Here is a 19,621-nt window from a genome sequence, read left to right as displayed (position 1 = left end):
AAACAAACACAAGACAACAAACAAAATAAAACACAACAAACAAACAAACACAACGATAAATAATAACCCGTACCAGAAAAGCAGCAGGGCGAAGCATCAGCTGACTTCCTGCTCTCCATCAGTCCCCCAGAGTTATTTATGGACATGTTTATAAACAATACAGTAAATAGATAATATAAATAAACAAACCTTAATGAGTGATATCCTCCCTTGTTCTGCTTTTTAATCTTTGATTGGACACCTCCAATCCATCCCATAATTCCACATACAGAGAGACTAAAAACCAAATCTACCAGGTTTTTATTTAATCCCTTATCTCTGAATATTTACAGGAAGTTGTTGTTTATTATTTATGCTGTTTGAAATTAAGCAGCTTGGTGAGTTTTAGTATTTTTTAATCTGTGAGGTCTGTAGAATCAGCGTGATGAGTGATCCTCAGTGCTGATGGTGAACATTTAGATGTGGTCATGCTCCTGGATGGGTTTTACTTTACTGACGACTGAAATGATTCTTCACATTTATGTTTATGTGAAACTTCCTTCCATGAACTCTCAGTTTCCACCTGCATCTGCACACATGTTATGTCATATTATTCCTTTCTACATCACCTTATAATTTTAGCTGACTTATTTTAATATTTTTGATATTTATCTTCTGCTTCTTCAGTTCTTTGTTTGATGAATTCAGGGTCCTTGTGTGAGTTTTTTTTTTTTTTTTTTGCTATATTATTTTAGGATCTAAATCCATTCTTTCTTTAATTGTTGATTGTTTTATATAATTCTTTCAGAACATGTGATTGTTCTGATTATGTTGTTGAACAGTTTCCACAGAAAATAAACCCACCAACATGTTTGATTTCTTCTGAAAACTGACCCCGGATCAGTTTAAATCCATCCAGATGAGAACCTGAATGACATTAAAATCATCCAAAATGACTCAAAAATTATCCAGAATTCCAGAAAATGAGTTCATAATGACACAAATTTGTCCTAAATGACTTGAAAAGGATCCCAAGGACACAAAAATGATCCAAAGTGACGAGAAAAGATCCAACCTGACATAAAACTTGCTGAAAATGACCAGAAACTTGTGCAAAAAACCTGAATTAAAATCAGAAAATCAAAGTTAAATGTGACTCATATTTATTTACTCCATGTGAATATTTATTTGTTTGCGCTGTTTACTCCTGAATAATGACGTTTATTCCAGAACTGTTTATTATGACGTCATGCCAAGCCGGAGCCCCTGATCTCGCGAGATTCTGCGAGACGTGAAGTAGAAGGAACATGGCGACGTGTAATTTGTTAAAGGTAAGCAGTGGATGGATGATCTCCAGTTTCAGGTGTTTGTGGTTCCGTTAGGACCTCTGAGGGTCCCGGTTCTGGTCTCTGGAGGTCCGGCTGCTCCTCTCCTCGTCTGTGGAGCCGAAGTGTTTCCGCTGATGTTTAAATCTTAGGAAGAAATGCAGATTTCTGCCGCAGAAGTCTCCGGTGTGTCCGTTACTTATCCCGGTCAGCCTACCGTTAGAACCGGAGCGGAGCAAGAACCGTGTGGAGCCCGGGTCCGGCAACACCAACCTAATTAGCCCGGTCCGAGTCCACACGGCCCCGGTAAACAGACCGGCAACACGAACCGAATACAACCGAGTTCATAGAAGAAGATGTTCACAGAGGTCTAGGTGTTCACAGAGGTCTAGATGTTCATAGAGGTCTAGGTGTTCATAGAGGTCTAGCTGTTCACAGAGGTCTAGGTGTTCACAGAGGTCTAGGTGTTCACAGAGGTCTAGGTGTTCACAGAGGTCTAGGTGTTCACAGAGGTCTAGGTGTTCACAGAGGTCTAGGTGTTCACAGAGGTCTAGGTGTTCACAGAGGTCTAGATGTTCACAGAGGTCTAGATGTTCACAGAGGTCTAGATGTTCACAGAGGTCTAGGTGTTCACAGAGGTCTAGATGTTCACAGAGGTCTAGATGTTCACAGAGGTCTAGATGTTCACAGAGGTCTAGGTGTTCACAGAGGTCTAGATGTTCACAGAGGTCTAGGTGTTCACAGAGGTCTAGATGTTCACAGAGGTCTAGGTGTTCACAGAGGTCTAGATGTTCACAGAGGTCTAGGTGTTCACAGAGGTCTAGATGTTCACAGAGGTCTAGGTGTTCACAGAGGTCTAGATGTTCACAGAGGTCTAGGTGTTCACAGAGGTCTAGATGTTCACAGAGGTCTAGGTGTTCACAGAGGTCTAGATGTTCACAGAGGTCTAGATGTTGGTGTTCGGGTTTGGTTGGTTTGGTGTGGAATTGTTTTATCCAGAAGCAGAGCTTGAAGTCTTCCTGAGGAAACTGTAGATCTGATGAAAGCTGATGGGTTGTGATGATGTTTGAAATGTTTTCTGTCTTCTTCTTCAGAATAAAGGATCTCTGCAGTTCGAGGATAAGTGGGATCTCATGCGACCCATCGTCCTGAAGCTGCTCAGACAGGAAGCTGTCACCAAGCAGCAGTGGTTCGACCTCTTCTCGTAAGAACCCTCTTTACTCTGTTAGGTTCTGGAACATCAGGAGGTGAAGCTTTTGGTTTCCGTCAATAACAGTCAGCAGACAATTTTAAATAGTAGTCCTGAGGAGCTACAGATGTTTTTATCAAATCTGTTTGTCATCAGGAACTTTAACTGTTCTATTTAAGTTTTTTCAGCTTCTAAAGCAGATCTGTGTTCTAGATGATCAGATTAACATCAGATAACAAAGTGTGTAATATGACAGAAGAAGAAGAAGAAGAAGATGATCAGATCTGCTTCATTAATACTTCCTATCTGTCCTCAGAGACGTCCACGCCGTCTGTTTATGGGACGATAAAGGTCCTGCTAAGATCCACCAGGCCCTCAGAGAAGACATCCTCGACTTCATCAAACAAGCACAAGCTGTAAGGGTGCCTTCACTCCTGTTAGTCCGTTAGAGTGGTTCGTTTGGACCCAAAAGTTGTTACAATGTTGCTAATTTCAACTGGTTCAGTTCGCATTCACACCAGTGTTTTCGCAGTTGAACCAACTACGATGAATGTTATATCTCCCCCCAGTCGTTTGGCGGCGCTGTTCACAAAATAAGGTGTTTTAGATGACGTAGGTGAACGCTGATTGGCGCAGCATGTGAAGAGGGAAAAATGCTGGAAGAAAACAACAGGCTGTGTTTATTCCATGGATCGAGGTTTATTCGTAAACAATGAACTATGTTCTCCTGTTCCTTCTTGTTGCCATATATTCGTATCATTGCTTTATGCAGCAAGCACAAATACTGCTGTTGTTCCAGCGTGAAGCTCGCATTCGGTACGAGAACATTACACAGTCGTTTTTGGCACGGAGAAGATGCATTGCAAGACATTATCGTTATCCCAAAATTCCCTGTGCAGGTTGCTACGGAAGCTCCCGTAGACCAAAAAGTCTGCTGCACCATCAAGCCGGTCCGAATGGAGACAGGTTTGTGTTCTCACCAGGAGCGAACCGAACTGGAGTTCACATAGAAGCGAACCGAGACCGATCCGGTTCTTTAGTCCGAACCAAAAAACATCTGGTCTGCTTTCCCACCAGCCCAAACGAACCGTACTTGCTGGTGTTGCGGACTCCAGTCCGCTTTAAGCGGACCAAAAGGCGTATGTGTGAAAGCACCCTAAGTGTTTGGTCCAGAGTTCAAGGTCCTTGAAGTCCAGAGAGGAGAACATAGAAAGTTCTGGAGTAGACCTACTGACCTACCTACTCTAGAACTTTCTCCAGCTGTCGGTAGGTCTACTTTAGAACTTTCTCCAGGAGAAGTTCTCCTTTCCTGCTTCCAGTCTTTAAGTTTAGTCTCACTTAGAACATTCCAGGTCCTTGAAGTCCATAGAGGTGGGACCAGATTTATCACTCTTTAATGGACTTTTCTAGAACTTCATCAGTCCAGCAGATACAACCATGACATTTGGGAGGAGAAACATCTGAGTTCTGATAAAAACTGACTCCAGATCAGTTTTACATCCATCCAGGTGTCTCAGTCTGAAAATAATCCAGATTCAATGAATTGGAAAAATATGGGGAGATATCGAGTTATTTTGAAAGATTTTTGCCATTTTTTTTGGACAAATGTTTATAATTTTAAGACGATTTAGTGTGATTTTGGACATCTTTTGTGATTTTGAACAGTTTTTGAGCCATTTTTGACAAATATTGAAAAATTTGGGACCATTTTTGTGTAATTTTAGACAAATTTTTTTTTGTTTTCCCAAATTTGAATAAAAAAACACATTGGGTTCTGCTAAAAACTGACCCGGCATCGGTTTTATGTGTGTTTGTTGTTTGCATGACCTCTGACCTCTGCCTGCATCTGTTGCCGTGGCAGCGTGTGCTGAGTCACCAGGATGACACGGCACTGCTGAAGGCCTACATCGCGGAGTGGAGGAAGTTCTTCACACAATGCGACATCCTGCCCAAACCTTTCTGTCAGCTGGAGATCACACTGATGGGAAAACAGGGCAGCAACAAGAAGACCAACATGGAGGACAGCATCGTACGCAAGGTGAGCCGAGGAGGAAAACAGCTGATAAACATCCCATTAAACAGCTGATAAACACCTGATAAAACACCCAATAAACAGCTAATAAACACCTGATAAAACACCCCATAAACACCTGATAAAATACATGATAAAACAGCTGATAAATGCCCCATAAACACCTGATGAAATACCTGATAAACACCCAATTAACACCTGATAAAACTGCTGAAAAACACCTGATAAACAGCTGATAAACACCTGATAAAACACCCCCTATACACCCAATAAACACCTGATAAAATAGCTGATAAACACCCCATAAACGCCTGATAAAACAGCTGATAAACACCTGATAAAACAGCTGATAAACACCTGATAAAACAGCTGATAAACACCCCAGAAACACCTGATAAAGCACCCAATAAACAGCTAATAAATGCCTGGTAAAACACCCGATAAACACCTGATAAAACAGCTGATTAAATAGCTGATTATTGGACCTGAACATGGAAGAAAGTCTAAAACCTCCAATCCAGGCTGGTCTAGTGTTTCCACAAAGTTCCTGTCAGTGTTTATATCTGGATGGATCCATATTTCTACTAAAATGGAGTCTTTGGTCCACACTTCACCAACTTTAGAGGCTCTAACATCAGTAGAACCTGATGGAGGAAATAGGATTTTGTCTAGAATGACCGGTCCTTCTGCTTTAAAGGGATCAGTGTGGATCTTTAACGCTCATATCTCCTGCAGCTGATGCTGGACACCTGGAATGAGTCAATCTTCTCCAACATTAAGAGTCGGCTGCAGGACAGTGCCATGAAGCTGGTTCATGCCGAGCGGCTGGGAGAAGCCTTCGACTCGCAACTAGTCATCGGAGTCCGAGAGTCTTATGGTGAGAAATACTGACAACACAATAATCATTCACTATCTGTGTTGGGATCTAACCTTCAGGAACTATCGGGGTTTGAACTCCTTCAGGACTTTCAGATACGACCATATTAGAAACTAGTTAGACTACTTAATGACTGGAAGCAAGAAAAGAGAACGTCCGCTGGAGAAAGTTCTCGAGTAGACCTACCGACAACTGGAGAAAGTTCTAGAGTAGACCTACCGACAACTGGAGAAAGTTCTCGAGTAGACCTACCGACAACTGGAGAAAGTTCTAGAGCAGACCTACCGACAACTGGAGAAAGTTCTCGAGTAGACCTACCGACAACTGGAGAAAGTTCTCGAGTAGACCTACCGACAACTGGAGAAAGTTCTAGAGCAGACCTACCGACAACTGGAGAAAGTTCTCGAGTAGACCTACCGACAACTGGAGAAAGTTCTCGAGTAGACCTACCGACAACTGGAGAAAGTTCTCGAGTAGACCTACCGACAACTGGAGAAAGTTCTCGAGTAGACCTACCGACAACTGGAGAAAGTTCTAGAGCAGACCTACCGACAACTGGAGAAAGTTCTAGAGCAGACCTACCGACAACTGGAGAAAGTTCCAGAGTAGACCTACCAAAATGTACTTGAAGGACCTGGAACTCTGGAAATATTCCCAATCTGAAGGTAGAACTCTGATCATTAATGAAGTTACTGCAGATGAAGAACCAGATGGTTCAGGGGAGGTTCTGGCTGGTTCAGATTAGGTTGTTTCTAATGAAATAGTCTACATCCACCTCCTCAGTCCTGCTGTAACTTTCCTGCAGAAACCACCTGAATGAACTCATAAAGTTTGGTTCTTCTCTGTGTTTGTCTCCATCAGTGAATTTATGTTCGAACTCAGAGGACAAGCTGCAGATCTACAGAGATAACTTTGAGAAAGCCTACCTGGACTCCACAGAGAGGTTCTACAGAACACAGGCTCCATCCTACCTGCAGCAGAACGGAGTCCAGAACTACATGAAATATGTACGCAGCAACAGGACTGACTCTTATCATCCAGTAGCAGAGTTGATTTACGATGATAAATGAGGCTGTTGGTGTCTGCAAACTGAACTGTGACTCCTCCATGAATAGACCTGCAGCTTTATGGAACAGAGCTGGTAGTATACAATAAGTCCCTACAGGCTGGACACAGGAAATCTCATTAACTGTAACGTTTTGAACTTGTACTTCTCAGTGGACATGAAGGATGGACATATAGAAAGATAGGATTAGCTACTAACACTAGCCCTACTAACCCTAATAACACTAACCCTACTAACCCTATCGTTTGATATGTCCATCCTTCATGTCCACTCAGAAGTACCAGTTATAGAAATGATAGTTAATGAGATTTCCTGTGTCCAGGCTTTAGGGACAGCCTGTCGACAGTCAGAGGAGGATAAAGGGAACAGTTCCAATACCTTCTCAATATCTGTTTGTTGTTGTTTTTTCTGTTAAGTTTGAAACCTTAGAATTGGTTACAGCCTAACATATGTTGAAGATGAGTTTTGGGGAACGTGAGCTTCAATTGGTTTATTCAGTGTTTGTCTACCATTGATTCCTGGTTTCTGTGTTTCTCTGCAGGCAGATGCGAAGCTGAGGGAAGAAGAGAAAAGAGCTGTGAGATATCTGGAGACGAGGCGTGAATGTAACTCCGTCCAAGCAGTGAGAGACTCTAACAGCATTGGTTTTATTCAGGCAGCTCCAGAGTGTTTCCCATGGAATCACATTCAAAGAAACACCGAGGTTAAACATCCGGTTAGATGCCCAAATATTCGGAACCATTCGTCTGGTCTCCCAGACGCAAATTTTGCACACTCTCTTCGTGTTGTCTTCAGTTAAACTGAAGAATTCCCAAACAGCGGAGGTCTTCAGCATCTTGTCTTGTGTTTATGCAACGAAGTGAAGCGTGACGTCAGAGTCAGCAGACACCCGGCTATTCGGGTGGTGGTAACCAACATGAATGGATGAGCCGAGAAGAGCCGAACACGGCAGGATGAGCTGATGTGGCCCGAAGGCGAAGGGAAGAAACGAGCTCCAAATAGTCTTATTTTCGTCGGGGGGGGGGTGATCACGTAGACATATGTGTATATGTTTATGTGATCACAGGATAGGATGAGCCGATATGAGCCGATGGCGGCTCATATCGGGGGGGGGGGGGGGCACGAATATCCGTAGCGAACGAATATTCGGGATATGCGGGTCCATCCCTAGTATTTTAGGTGTTTTTAGCTATTTTAGATGTATTTTAGCATTCTGATGAGAAATGCAGCAGGTTCATTAAAGGCTGTAGCCTAGCCGCGCTAGACAACCCACGGCAACAAATTTAATTCTCTGCCAGGGTGGGTCTAGTTACCCTCCATAAGGCTCGAGGCTGGATTCTCCTAAAACTGGCCGGACCAATCACCATGAAGTGTAGAGTCAGAAGGCGGGCGTAACTAAGTGACGACAGAGGCGACGATTCTGACAGAAACAACCGGCGTACAATAAACAGTTATCTTTCGACTCGGCTTTGGCCACAGCCCTTAAAGATCTGAAGCTAAAATTCAACTTGAAAGATAAACAAAGGACGGCACTGAAGTGTTTCATTGAGAAGAAAGACGTATTTGGACTTATGCCGACGGGATATGGCAAATCCTTAATATACCAGTTGGCTCCGCTGGTTGGGAAGCTAATGGGACTTAGCCACAATCCACCGGTGCTCTAGGAACTCCGTCAGCCTATTCGTTGCGTTGATTGGTTGTATACCTACCCAATTGGTGCAGAGTGATTTGATAGACAACCTTTTAGCCCGCCTCCCTCCCTGTCGAGCTTCCCTAGACCCTTGTGCCGTCAGAAACATGGGTATAGCGTGGCGAGGCTATAAAGGCTGACTTGCCAGATGTAAATCTGTTTTTAAGCAGTTTCTTGTGTTTGGTTGAGTTTATGGTCTGATTAAAGACCTCGGTGTCAGTGTTGTCTGACTGCAGTGTTTTGTGTGTTTTGTCCTCAGCTGATGGAGTGTTGTGTGAATGCTCTGGTGACGTCGTTTAAAGAAACCATCCTGGCCGAGTGTCCCGGGATGATCAAACGCAACGAGACCGACAGTGAGTAACTCTGATTGGATGCCAGATGACCAATCATAGAGGTGGATTTCATAATTAGAACATTTATTAAAACATGAAAGAAGAAAAGAACCTCAAACAAACACATTTCTTCATCTACAGGAACCACTGATGAACGATCAAAATACCCCTGATAAAACCAAACCCGTACCCAACATTAGATTATCAATTGGTCCTTTATGGATCCTAAAGCAGACAGACTGACAGCAGTAGAAATATAAACTAGATATACTCAGAATAAAGATATAAATACATGTGTGCTGATGGAGGAACGCTGCTGGTTTTAGACTCTGGTTTCATCTCTGCTGAACCAGCCAGCTGGACTTTAAAAATAGAAATTGCTCAGTCAGTGAAGGCTTCATGATGGTGGGGGCAGCAGAGCTAGAGTAGTTCTGAGCAGACCTCCAACCACAGGAACACATGGAGATAACGTCCATGGAGATAACGTCCATGGAGCTCATGTCCATGGAGCTCATGTCCATGGACATCATGTCCATGGTTTTAGAAACAGATATCTTCATCATCATTCCTGTTGTTACAGCTGAGACAGCCCTCTGCCTTCAGAAGGACCAACTACGAAACAAGATCAGTGCTTCAGTGAGTTACATTTAGCTTCCAGTCATAATTTACATGAAGGAGGCTCTGTTTAACCTGCTAGATCTCCATGGTAACTGATGCTGTGGAGCTAAATCTCCATGGTAACTGATGCTGTGGAGCCAGATCTCCATGGTAACTGATGCTGTGGAGCAAGATCTCCATGGTAACTGATGCTGTGGAGCCAGATCTCCATGGTAACTGATGCTGTGGAGCAAGATCTCCATGGTAACTGATGCTGAGGAGCCAGATCTCCATGGTAAATGATGCTGTGGAGCTAAATCTCCATGGTAACTGATGCTGTGGAGCTAAATCTCCATGGTAACTGATGCTGTGGAGCTAGATCTCCATGGTAACTGATCCATTTCTATGTTTGGTCCGTTTCCCTGGTGGTACTGCAGCTGATAGATTACTGATTAGATCTTTGATTATCTGCTGGTGTTTATTAGAGAGAATATTCAGTCATTAACTTCTCTTTGATTTGTCCACAAACTGAAGTGATTTCTGACAGCATCAGTCCTGAATGTTTCAGAGTCACTGAGTGTGAAGATAGATATGTAACTTTCAGCACCACCACTGTTCTACCAGTGCTTATCATCCTCTCCAGAAGCATGGTTTATATTGCTCCAGTCACATGACACTAAATGCTCCAGAGTCTGGTGGACAGACCGTGGTTAGACTGCAGGGACCTTCAGGGGCTTTAAGGTTTAGATGAATAACAGGAAGTCTGACTCTGACCTCCATGATGTTCTTTGGTCCTGTGGGTAACTCTGGTTCTCTTCTGGAGCAGAGCTCCACTTGATGTTCTCCCTGATGGACAAAGTTCCCAACGGCATCGAGCCGATGCTGAAGGACCTGGAGGAGCACATCATCAGCGCTGGACTGGCAGATATGGTGGCTGCTGCCGAGACCATCACTACAGTAAGAACCCTTAGAACCATTAGAACCGTCACTACAGTAAGAACCCTTAGAACCATTAGAACCGTCACTACAGTAAGAACCATTAGAACCATTAGAACCATCACTACAGTAAGAACCCTTAGAACCGTCACTACAGTAAGAACCATTAGAACCGTCACTACAGTAAGAACCCTTAGAACCATTAGAACCGTCACTACAGTAAGAACCATTAGAACCATCACAACAGTAAGAAGCCTTAGACCCATTAGAACCGTCACTACAGTAAGAACCCTTAGAACCATTAGAACCGTCACTACAGTAAGAACCATTAGAACCATTAGAACCATCACTACAGTAAGAACCATTAGAACCATTAGAACCGTCACTACAGTAAGAACCATTAGAACCATTAGAACCATCACTACAGTAAGAACCATTAGAACGTCACTACAGTAAGAACCCTTAGAACCATTAGAACCGTCACTACAGTAAGAACCATTAGAACCATCACAACAGTAAGAAGCCTTAGACCCATTAGAACCGTCACTACAGTAAGAACCCTTAGAACCATTAGAACCATCACTACAGTAAGAACCATTAGAACCGTCACTACAGTAAGAACCCTTAGAACCATTAGAACCGTCACTACAGTAAGACCCATTAGAATCGTCACTACAGTAAGAACCCTTAGAACCATTAGAACCGTCACTACAGTAAGAACCATTAGAACCGTCACTACAGTAAGAACCCTTAGAACCATTAGAACCGTCACTACAGTAAGAACCATTCGAACCGTCACTACAGTAAGAACCCTTAGAACTATTAGAACCGTCACTACAGTAAGACCCATTAGAACCGTCACTACAGTAAGAACCCTTAGAACCATTAGAACCGTCACTACAGTAAGAACCATTAGAACCATTAGAACCGTCACTACAGTAAGAACCCTTAGAACTATTAGAACCGTCACTACAGTAAGAACCATTAGAACCGTCACTACAGTAAGAAGCCTTAGAACTATTAGAACCGTCACTACAGTAAGAACCATTAGAACCATTAGAACCGTCACTACAGTAAGAACCATTAGAACCATTAGAACTGTCACTACAGTAAGAACCATTAGAACCGTCACTACAGTAAGAACCTTTAGAACCATTAGAACCATCATTACAGTAAGAACCATTAGAACCGTCACTACAGTAAGAACCTTTAGAACCATTAGAACCATCACTACAGTAAGAAGCCTTAGAACCATTAGAACCGTCACTACAGTAAGAACCATTAGAATCATTAGAACTGTCACTACAGTAAGAACCATTAGAACCATTAGAACCGTCACGACAGTAAGAACCCTTAGAACCCTTAGAACCATCACTACAGTAAGAACCCTTAGAACCATTAGAACTGTCACTACAGTAAGAACCCTTAGAACCATCACTACAGTAAGAAGCCTTAGAACCATTAGAACTGTCACTACAGTAAGAACCCTTAGAACCATTAGAACTGTCACTACAATAAGAACCCTTAGAACCATTAGAACCGTGACTACAGTAAGAACCCTTAGAACCATTAGAACTGTCACTACAGTAAGAACCCTTAGAACCGTCACTACAGTAAGAACCCTTAGACCCATTAGAACCATCTCTACTGTAAGAAACCTTAGAACCATTAGAACCTTCACTACAGTAAGAACCATTAGAACCGTCACTACAGTAAGAACCCTTAGAACCATTAGAACCATCACTACAGTAAGAACCCTTAGAACCATTAGAACTGTCACTACAGTAAGAACCATTAGAACCATTAGAACCGTCACTACAGTAAGAACCCTTGGAACCATTAGAACTGTCACTACAGTAAGAACCCTTAGAACCGTCACTACAGTAAGAACCCTTAGAACCATTAGAACTGTCACTACAGTAAGAACCCTTAGAACCATTAGAACTGTCACTACAGTAAGAACCATTAGAACCATTAGAACCATCACTACAGTAAGAAACCTTAGAACCATTAGAACCGTGACTACAGTAAGAACCCTTAGAACCATTAGAACTGTCACTACAGTAAGAACCCTTTGAACCATTAGAACCGTCACTACAGTAAGAACCATTAGAACCATTAGAACCGTCACTACAGTAAGAACCATTAGAACCATTAGAACTGTCACTACAGTAAGAACCATTAGAACCGTCACTACAGTAAGAACCTTTAGAACCATTAGAACCATCATTACAGTAAGAACCATTAGAACCGTCACTACAGTAAGAACCTTTAGAACCATTAGAACCATCACTACAGTAAGAAGCCTTAGAACCATTAGAACCGTCACTACAGTAAGAACCATTAGAATCATTAGAACTGTCACTACAGTAAGAACCATTAGAACCATTAGAACCGTCACGACAGTAAGAACCCTTAGAACCCTTAGAACCATCACTACAGTAAGAACCCTTAGAACCATTAGAACTGTCACTACAGTAAGAACCCTTAGAACCATCACTACAGTAAGAAGCCTTAGAACCATTAGAACTGTCACTACAGTAAGAACCCTTAGAACCATTAGAACTGTCACTACAATAAGAACCCTTAGAACCATTAGAACCGTGACTACAGTAAGAACCCTTAGAACCATTAGAACTGTCACTACAGTAAGAACCCTTAGAACCGTCACTACAGTAAGAACCCTTAGACCCATTAGAACCATCTCTACTGTAAGAAACCTTAGAACCATTAGAACCTTCACTACAGTAAGAACCATTAGAACCGTCACTACAGTAAGAACCCTTAGAACCATTAGAACCATCACTACAGTAAGAACCCTTAGAACCATTAGAACTGTCACTACAGTAAGAACCATTAGAACCATTAGAACCGTCACTACAGTAAGAACCCTTGGAACCATTAGAACTGTCACTACAGTAAGAACCCTTAGAACCGTCACTACAGTAAGAACCCTTAGAACCATTAGAACTGTCACTACAGTAAGAACCCTTAGAACCATTAGAACTGTCACTACAGTAAGAACCATTAGAACCATTAGAACCATCACTACAGTAAGAAACCTTAGAACCATTAGAACCGTGACTACAGTAAGAACCCTTAGAACCATTAGAACTGTCACTACAGTAAGAACCCTTTGAACCATTAGAACCGTCACTACAGTAAGAACCATTAGAACCATTAGAACCATCACTACAGTAAGAAACCTTAGAACCATTAGAACCGTCACGACAGTAAGAACCCTTAGAACCATTAGAACTGTCACTACAGTAAGAACCCTTAGAACCATTAGAACCTTTACTACAGTAAGAACCCTTAGAACCATTAGAACCTTCACTACAGTAAGAACCCTTAGAACCATTAGAACCGTCACTACAGTAAGAACCATTAGAACCATTAGAACCATCACTACAGTAAGAAACCTTAGAACCATTAGAACCGTCACGACAGTAAGAACCCTTAGAACCATTAGAACTGTCACTACAGTAAGAACCCTTAGAACCATTAGAACCTTTACTACAGTAAGAACCCTTAGAACCATTAGAACCTTCACTACAGTAAGAACCCTTAGAACCATTAGAACCGTCACTACAGTAAGAACCCTTAGAACCATTAGAACTGTCACTACAGTAAGAACCCTTAGAACCGTCACTACAGTAAGAACCCTTAGAACCATTAGAACTGTCACTACAGTAAGAACCCTTAGAACCATTAGAACTGTCACTACAGTAAGAACCCTTAGAACCATTAGAACCGTCACTACAGTAAGAACCCTTAGAACCATTAGAACCGTCACTACAGTAAGAACCATTAGAACCATTAGAACTGTCACTACAGTAAGAACCCTTAGAACCATTAGAACCTTCACTACAGTAAGAACCATTAGAACCATTACTACAGTAAGAACCCTTAGACCCATTAGAACCATCTCTACTGTAAGAAACCTTAGAACCATTAGAACCTTCACTACAGTAAGAACCATTAGAACCTTCACTACAGTAAGAACCCTTGGAACCATTAGAACCGTCACTACAGTAAGAACCCTTAGAACCATTAGAACCTTCACTACAGTAAGAACCCTTTGAACCATTAGAACCTTCACTACAGTAAGAACCCTTGGAACCATTAGAACCGTCACTATGGTGTTCAGACAAACTGAGGACCTCCAGACCAGAAGCTGCTGTAATAATAATAATAATTGTTATTAATATAATGATGAATAATAATGTATTCTGTGTTTTCATGGAGCTGCTATCCTATAATAGTGATAATTATGAGTATAATAATTAGTAATCATTATTCTGTGTTTTCCTGCAGGACTCTGAGAAGTACGTGGAGCAGCTGCTGACTTTGTTTAATCGCTTCAGTAAACTGGTGAAGGAGGCGTTCCAGGACGACCCTCGCTTCCTCACAGCCAGAGATAAGGTCTGCTTCATCACTGGGAGAGATACGTTTTTTTTTAGGAAGCCCCAGTCTGAGGGTCCGAGTAACCTTTCTAACCCATAGTGTCCACGCAGCTAGGCAGGTTAGCTGGGCCTCTTAGCTTGTGGCTAATGCTAGCTGTAGCAGCATAGCATGTTTCTACTCTCAGACTAACTTTAACTCTGCTCTGACAGAGAGAAAACCAGAAACTAGAACCTCAAACGTCAATACTAACCAGGACGTTAGCTGCTAATGCTACGCTAATGACTAGCAGCTACATTAGCAGGCAGCCACAGATTAAACAGTCTGAAAACAAAAACTACTAGAGCTGTAAGATCTGGATGTAATGATACATGATGGAGGCAGAACAGAGAGTAACCAGAGGATGTGGATATTTAACATCTATCAGCTCCAGATATCAGTTATTGATCTTCCTGGTTACCTATAACTGACAGGAACGGTTTGGAAGGTCCGGTATCAGACAAAGCTCCCCTCTGTTTCTAACCTTCTCTGGTGGTGTTTCCTCTCAGGCCTACAAAGCCGTGGTCAATGACGCCACAATCTTCAAGCTGGAGCTGCCGCTGAAGCAGAAAGGGTGAGTGAAACGTTCTAGTAGAACCCTCTAGTAGAACTGGAGGGAACCAGCTCAGTGAGTTGATGTGTTTCTGTTCACCAGAGTGGGAATGAAGACTCAGCCCGAGTCCAAGTGTCCGGAGCTGCTGGCCAACTACTGTGACATGCTGCTTAGGAAGACTCCACTCAGCAAGAAGCTCACGTCCGAGGAGATCGAGCTGAAACTCAAAGAAGTGGTGAGATGTGTTCTGTTGGCCCGGTTTGTTAATGTCTGATCGCTGCTGACGCTGTTTCTGCTCCTGCAGCTGCTGGTGTTGAAGTATGTCCAGAACAAAGATGTCTTCATGCGTTACCACAAAGCTCACCTGACCAGACGCCTGATCCTGGACATCTCAGCCGACAGCGAGATCGAAGAGAACATGGTGGAGTGGCTCAGGGTGAGTCAGGCTTCAGCCAAATACCAAACCAGACGTGGAAACCGTTAGAATAAACAAGTTCCTGGTCCTTCAGAGTCTCTGATGGTTTAGAGTGTCTTTGTGGTCTTTAGGGTCTGTTTGTGGTCTTTAGAGTCCCTTTGAGGTCATTCAGACCAAGACTACACCTCATTGTACTGTGACTTTCTTTAAGAATATTTGCTCTTCTTATTTTAATATGTGCGTGTGCGTGTCTGTGTGTCTATTGCAGGAAGTCGGGATGCCTGCTGATTATGTGAACAAACTGGCCAGAATGTTTCAGGACATCAAGGTGTCTGAGGACCTCAACCAGGTGTTCAAAGAGATGCACAAAAACAATAAGCTGGCACTGCCAGGTACAACACACACACACACACACACACACACCTGAATCCTGTAGGTCATTTTAAATGTTGTGTATTTATTTTGTATATTCTGAACGTCCTCCAGCCGACAGCGTGAACATCAAGATCCTGAACGCCGGTGCCTGGTCACGGAGCAGTGAGAAGGTCTTTGTGTCGCTGCCTACAGAGCTGGAGGACCTGATTCCTGAGGTGGAGGACTTCTACAAGAGGAACCACAGCGGACGGAAGCTCCACTGGCATCATCTCATGTCCAACGGCATCGTGAGTCTGGAACCTTGTTGTTCTCTACCTGTTCATCATCTCGTAGGCTTTTATCCTGTCTTCTGGTCTTCCACCTCCCAGTGTGTGTTCTGTCTGCTTCTCTCTTTCTGGTCACATCTGTCTCTATGTTCTTTGGTTAGACTGGGGTTGGAAGGACCAGACCAGATGATGTGAGAACCAACGGGACATGATGAGATAAAGGGGATCAGAGCAGATGTGGATGTTCTAGGTTCTTGTTGTATCTTCTGAACCAGCGACTGAGATGTTCTGCTGTTCCTCAGATCACCTTTAAGAACGAGGTGGGTCAGTACGACCTGGAGGTCACCACCTTCCAGCTGGCCGTTCTGTTCGCCTGGAACCAAAGACCCAGAGAGAGGATCAGCTTCGAGAACCTCAAACTGGCCACAGAGCTGCCGGACGCAGAACTACGCAGAACCCTCTGGGTCAGAACCAGCACCTAATTATTACCTGATTAATGCACCTGTCTACCTGTCTGATACCTGTCTACCTGTGTCCAGTCTCTGGTCTCCTTCCCCAAACTGAAGAGGCAGGTGTTGTCCTACGATCCTCCAGTGGGTTCTCCAAAAGACTTCATAGACGGCACACTGTTCTACGTCAACCAGGAGTTCTCCCTCATGTAGGTTCTGTTGTTCTTCAGAACAGGTTGGTACCTGACACCTGTAGACACCTGCATCACCTTTACCTTTGTGTCTGTGATTCTTTCAGCAAAAACTCCAAAGTCCAGAAACGGGGAAAGATCAATCTGATTGGTCGGCTGCAGCTGACCACCGAGCGAATGAGAGAAGAGGAAAATGAAGGAATCGTTCAGCTCAGAATACTCAGAACTCAGGTACAGAGTTTACCTGGTAACCAGCACTAACCTCCAGAGTTTACCTGATAACCAGCACTAACCTCCAGAGTTTACCTGGTAACCAACACTAACCTGCAGAGTTTACCTGGTAACCAGCACTAACCTGCAGAGTTTACCTGGTAACCAGCACTAACCTCCCGAGTTTACCTGGTAACCAACACTAACCTCCAGAGTTTACCTGGTAACCAACACTAACCTGCAGAGTTTACCTGGTAACCAGCACTAACCTCCCGAGTTTACCTGGTAACCAACACTAACCTGCAGAGTTTACCTGGTAACCAACACTAACCTCCAGAGTTTACCTGGTAACCAACACTAACCTGCAGAGTTTACCTGGTAACCAGCACTAACCTCACCTCCCGAGTTTACCTGGTAACCAACACTAACCTCCAGAGTTTATCTGGTAACCAACACTAACCTGCAGAGTTTACCTGGTAACCAGCACTAACCTCCCGAGTTTACCTGGTAACCAACACTAACCTCCAGAGTTTACCTGGTAACCAGCACTAACCAGGTCATCTCTTGAGTGTTCTGTATTAATGTCCCTCTGAGTGTGGACCTCCTGTACTGTTCTCAGTCTAACCCGTCTATCTGCTGCTCCAGGAGGCCATCATCCAGATCATGAAGATGAGGAAGAGGATCAGTAATGCTCAGCTGCAGACAGAGCTGGTGGAGATCCTGAAGAACATGTTCCTGCCCCAGAAGAAGATGATCAAGGAGCAGATCGAGTGGCTCATTGAGCACAAGTACATCAAGAGGGACGAGACGGACATCAACACTTTCATATACATGGCGTAGATGATGGCGTAGTTTCCCTCAGAGCCTGGAGCCGTGTGGGTCTGTTTGTGTCTCAGAGTGTCCTAAAGACGTAGCGTCCAGTCGTCTGTGTGTCTCTGCTGCCCTCTGCTGTCCTACCGGAGGATGGCAGCTCTGCTGCAAACATCAATCAATTCTTCCTGCCTTACTTTCAGCAGCAGAAGAAGAGGAGCAGCGAGGAGCCTGGCTCAGATCAGCCCTTAGCTTTTAGTGCCGCAGCGACCATGTTGGCGGCCACGTTGGTGCCGCTGCTTCACGTCCTTTGTCTGATTTCTGAACATGAAGCTGCTGCTGATGACGAGTTGAAACTACCGATGAGTGTTCTGCCAAATTGTGTGTGTGTGTTACAGCATGCTGCTCTGTGGTTTTATTCATCACTTTGTGTCTGATGAAGATGAGGAAGACCTTCATCAGTGGTTTTATACCAGATTTGCTGACTCCAGACGCAGAAACACTGAGCAGGTTTTATTTTATTTTAGTGCCACTAAACTCAGACGTTCAGTTTAAAATAAAGGTTCTCCTGCAGTTTGAACAGATTTACTTCAGTGGGTTTAACCAGAGATTCATCCATCCATTTTCAACACTGTTCAGCTCTTCCTGGGGAATATAGAGGGTTCTGGTTCTACCCCGGGGTCTCCTCCCAGGAGGACGTGTTCAGAAAACCTCCAAATGAAGTCTCCCTGGAGGATCAGAATCGGATGTCCAAACCACCTCCACTGGTTCCTTTCGAGGTGAAGGATCAGCAGCTCTACTTTGAGCTTCCTCCAGATGTCTGATCTTCTCCTCCTATCTCTAAGGCTGAGCCCAGACACCCTACAGAGGAAGCTCATTTCAGACGCTTGTATCCATGATCTCATTCTTTGGGTCACTACCCAGAGCTCATGACCATAGGTGAGAGTTGGAACGTAGATGGATGGTAAACTGAGATCTTCTCCTTGAGGCTCAGCTCCCTCTTTACCACGATGGTTCGGTTCAACACCTTCATTACTGCTGACGCCGCACCAATCCTCCTGTCCATCTCTAGCTCTTCCCTCCGCTTGCTCTTCCCATCACTTGTGATCAAGATCTCAAGATTCTTGAACTCTGTCGTTTGGGGAAGCAACTCCCCCCCCCAACCCAGAGAGACCAATCCACTGGTTTCCATCGGAGAACCATGGCCTCAGACTTGGAGGTTCTGATCTTCACACTCAGCTGCAAACCACTCTAGTGCTGCTGAAGGTCTGAGGAGCCAACAGAGCCACATCATCTACAAAAAGCAGAGATCCTGAGATCCCCAAACCAGATACAGGGATGTGATTTTTCCGCGAATTTGCGGAATTCCGCTTTTTTTCAGGGATGGGAATTTACCGCAGATCTGCGGATTTCCGCCGATTTCATTTATTTGAACGCTGATTTCACAAGTTTGAACACTTTATTGTCGCTGATACTCCCGCACGATGGTAACGACACTAACGATAGCTTGTTAACGACAATTGTAAACGGCCCAGCGATTGGAAGTCACTGCGCCGCCGCCGCACCCCCCCCCGTCAACAACTTTCCGCTAGAATCAGAACTTGCTGATCCCATCCCTGCAGATACCCTCCTCACCCTGACTGCATCTTTAAATCCTGTCCATGAAGACCACAAACAGGATCAGAGACAAGGGACAGTCCTGGAGGAGTCCAACATCCACTGGAAATGAGTCTGACTTTGTGCTAAGTACGTGGACACAGCTCTCAATTTGGTTGTTCAGGGACCGAATGTCTCGTATCAGAGAGCTTGGTACCCCATACTTCCTCAGTACCCCCACAGAGGTCCTCATGGGACACGGTCATAGACCTTCTCCAGATCCACAAAAC

General features: G+C 43.8%; 1 protein-coding gene and 1 long non-coding RNA gene across 2 annotated transcripts; one reads left to right on the top strand and one right to left on the bottom strand.

Annotated features, from left to right (window-relative positions):
- Positions 1-1,254: 1,254 nt before the first annotated feature.
- LOC110972304 (cullin-5-like) lies at positions 1,255-18,315 on the top strand. The gene is made up of 19 exons (XM_051957903.1): positions 1,255-1,310; positions 2,399-2,508; positions 2,810-2,909; positions 4,355-4,531; positions 5,261-5,402; positions 6,264-6,409; positions 7,010-7,090; positions 8,418-8,511; positions 9,914-10,044; positions 14,341-14,448; positions 14,976-15,040; positions 15,122-15,254; positions 15,324-15,455; positions 15,703-15,826; positions 15,921-16,096; positions 16,378-16,539; positions 16,615-16,733; positions 16,823-16,946; positions 17,571-18,315. The coding sequence occupies exons 1-19, from the start codon at positions 1,287-1,289 to the stop codon at positions 17,763-17,765; spliced, it is 2,343 nt and encodes a 780-aa protein (XP_051813863.1). The 5' UTR covers positions 1,255-1,286; the 3' UTR covers positions 17,766-18,315.
- On the bottom strand, positions 16,958-17,558 carry LOC127536730 (uncharacterized). The gene is made up of 3 exons (XR_007945860.1): positions 17,386-17,558; positions 17,195-17,256; positions 16,958-17,132 (listed from the first exon to the last, which is right to left on the bottom strand). It is a non-coding gene; the product is annotated as an uncharacterized LOC127536730 (long non-coding RNA).
- Positions 18,316-19,621: the final 1,306 nt, after the last annotated feature.

The sequence above is a fragment of the Acanthochromis polyacanthus genome, chromosome 13 (assembly GCF_021347895.1).
Source record: "Acanthochromis polyacanthus isolate Apoly-LR-REF ecotype Palm Island chromosome 13, KAUST_Apoly_ChrSc, whole genome shotgun sequence".
Taxonomy (NCBI): domain Eukaryota; kingdom Metazoa; phylum Chordata; class Actinopteri; family Pomacentridae; genus Acanthochromis; species Acanthochromis polyacanthus.
Note: the sequence above shows the minus strand (reverse complement) of the source record. Positions and strands in the feature narration are given on the sequence as shown.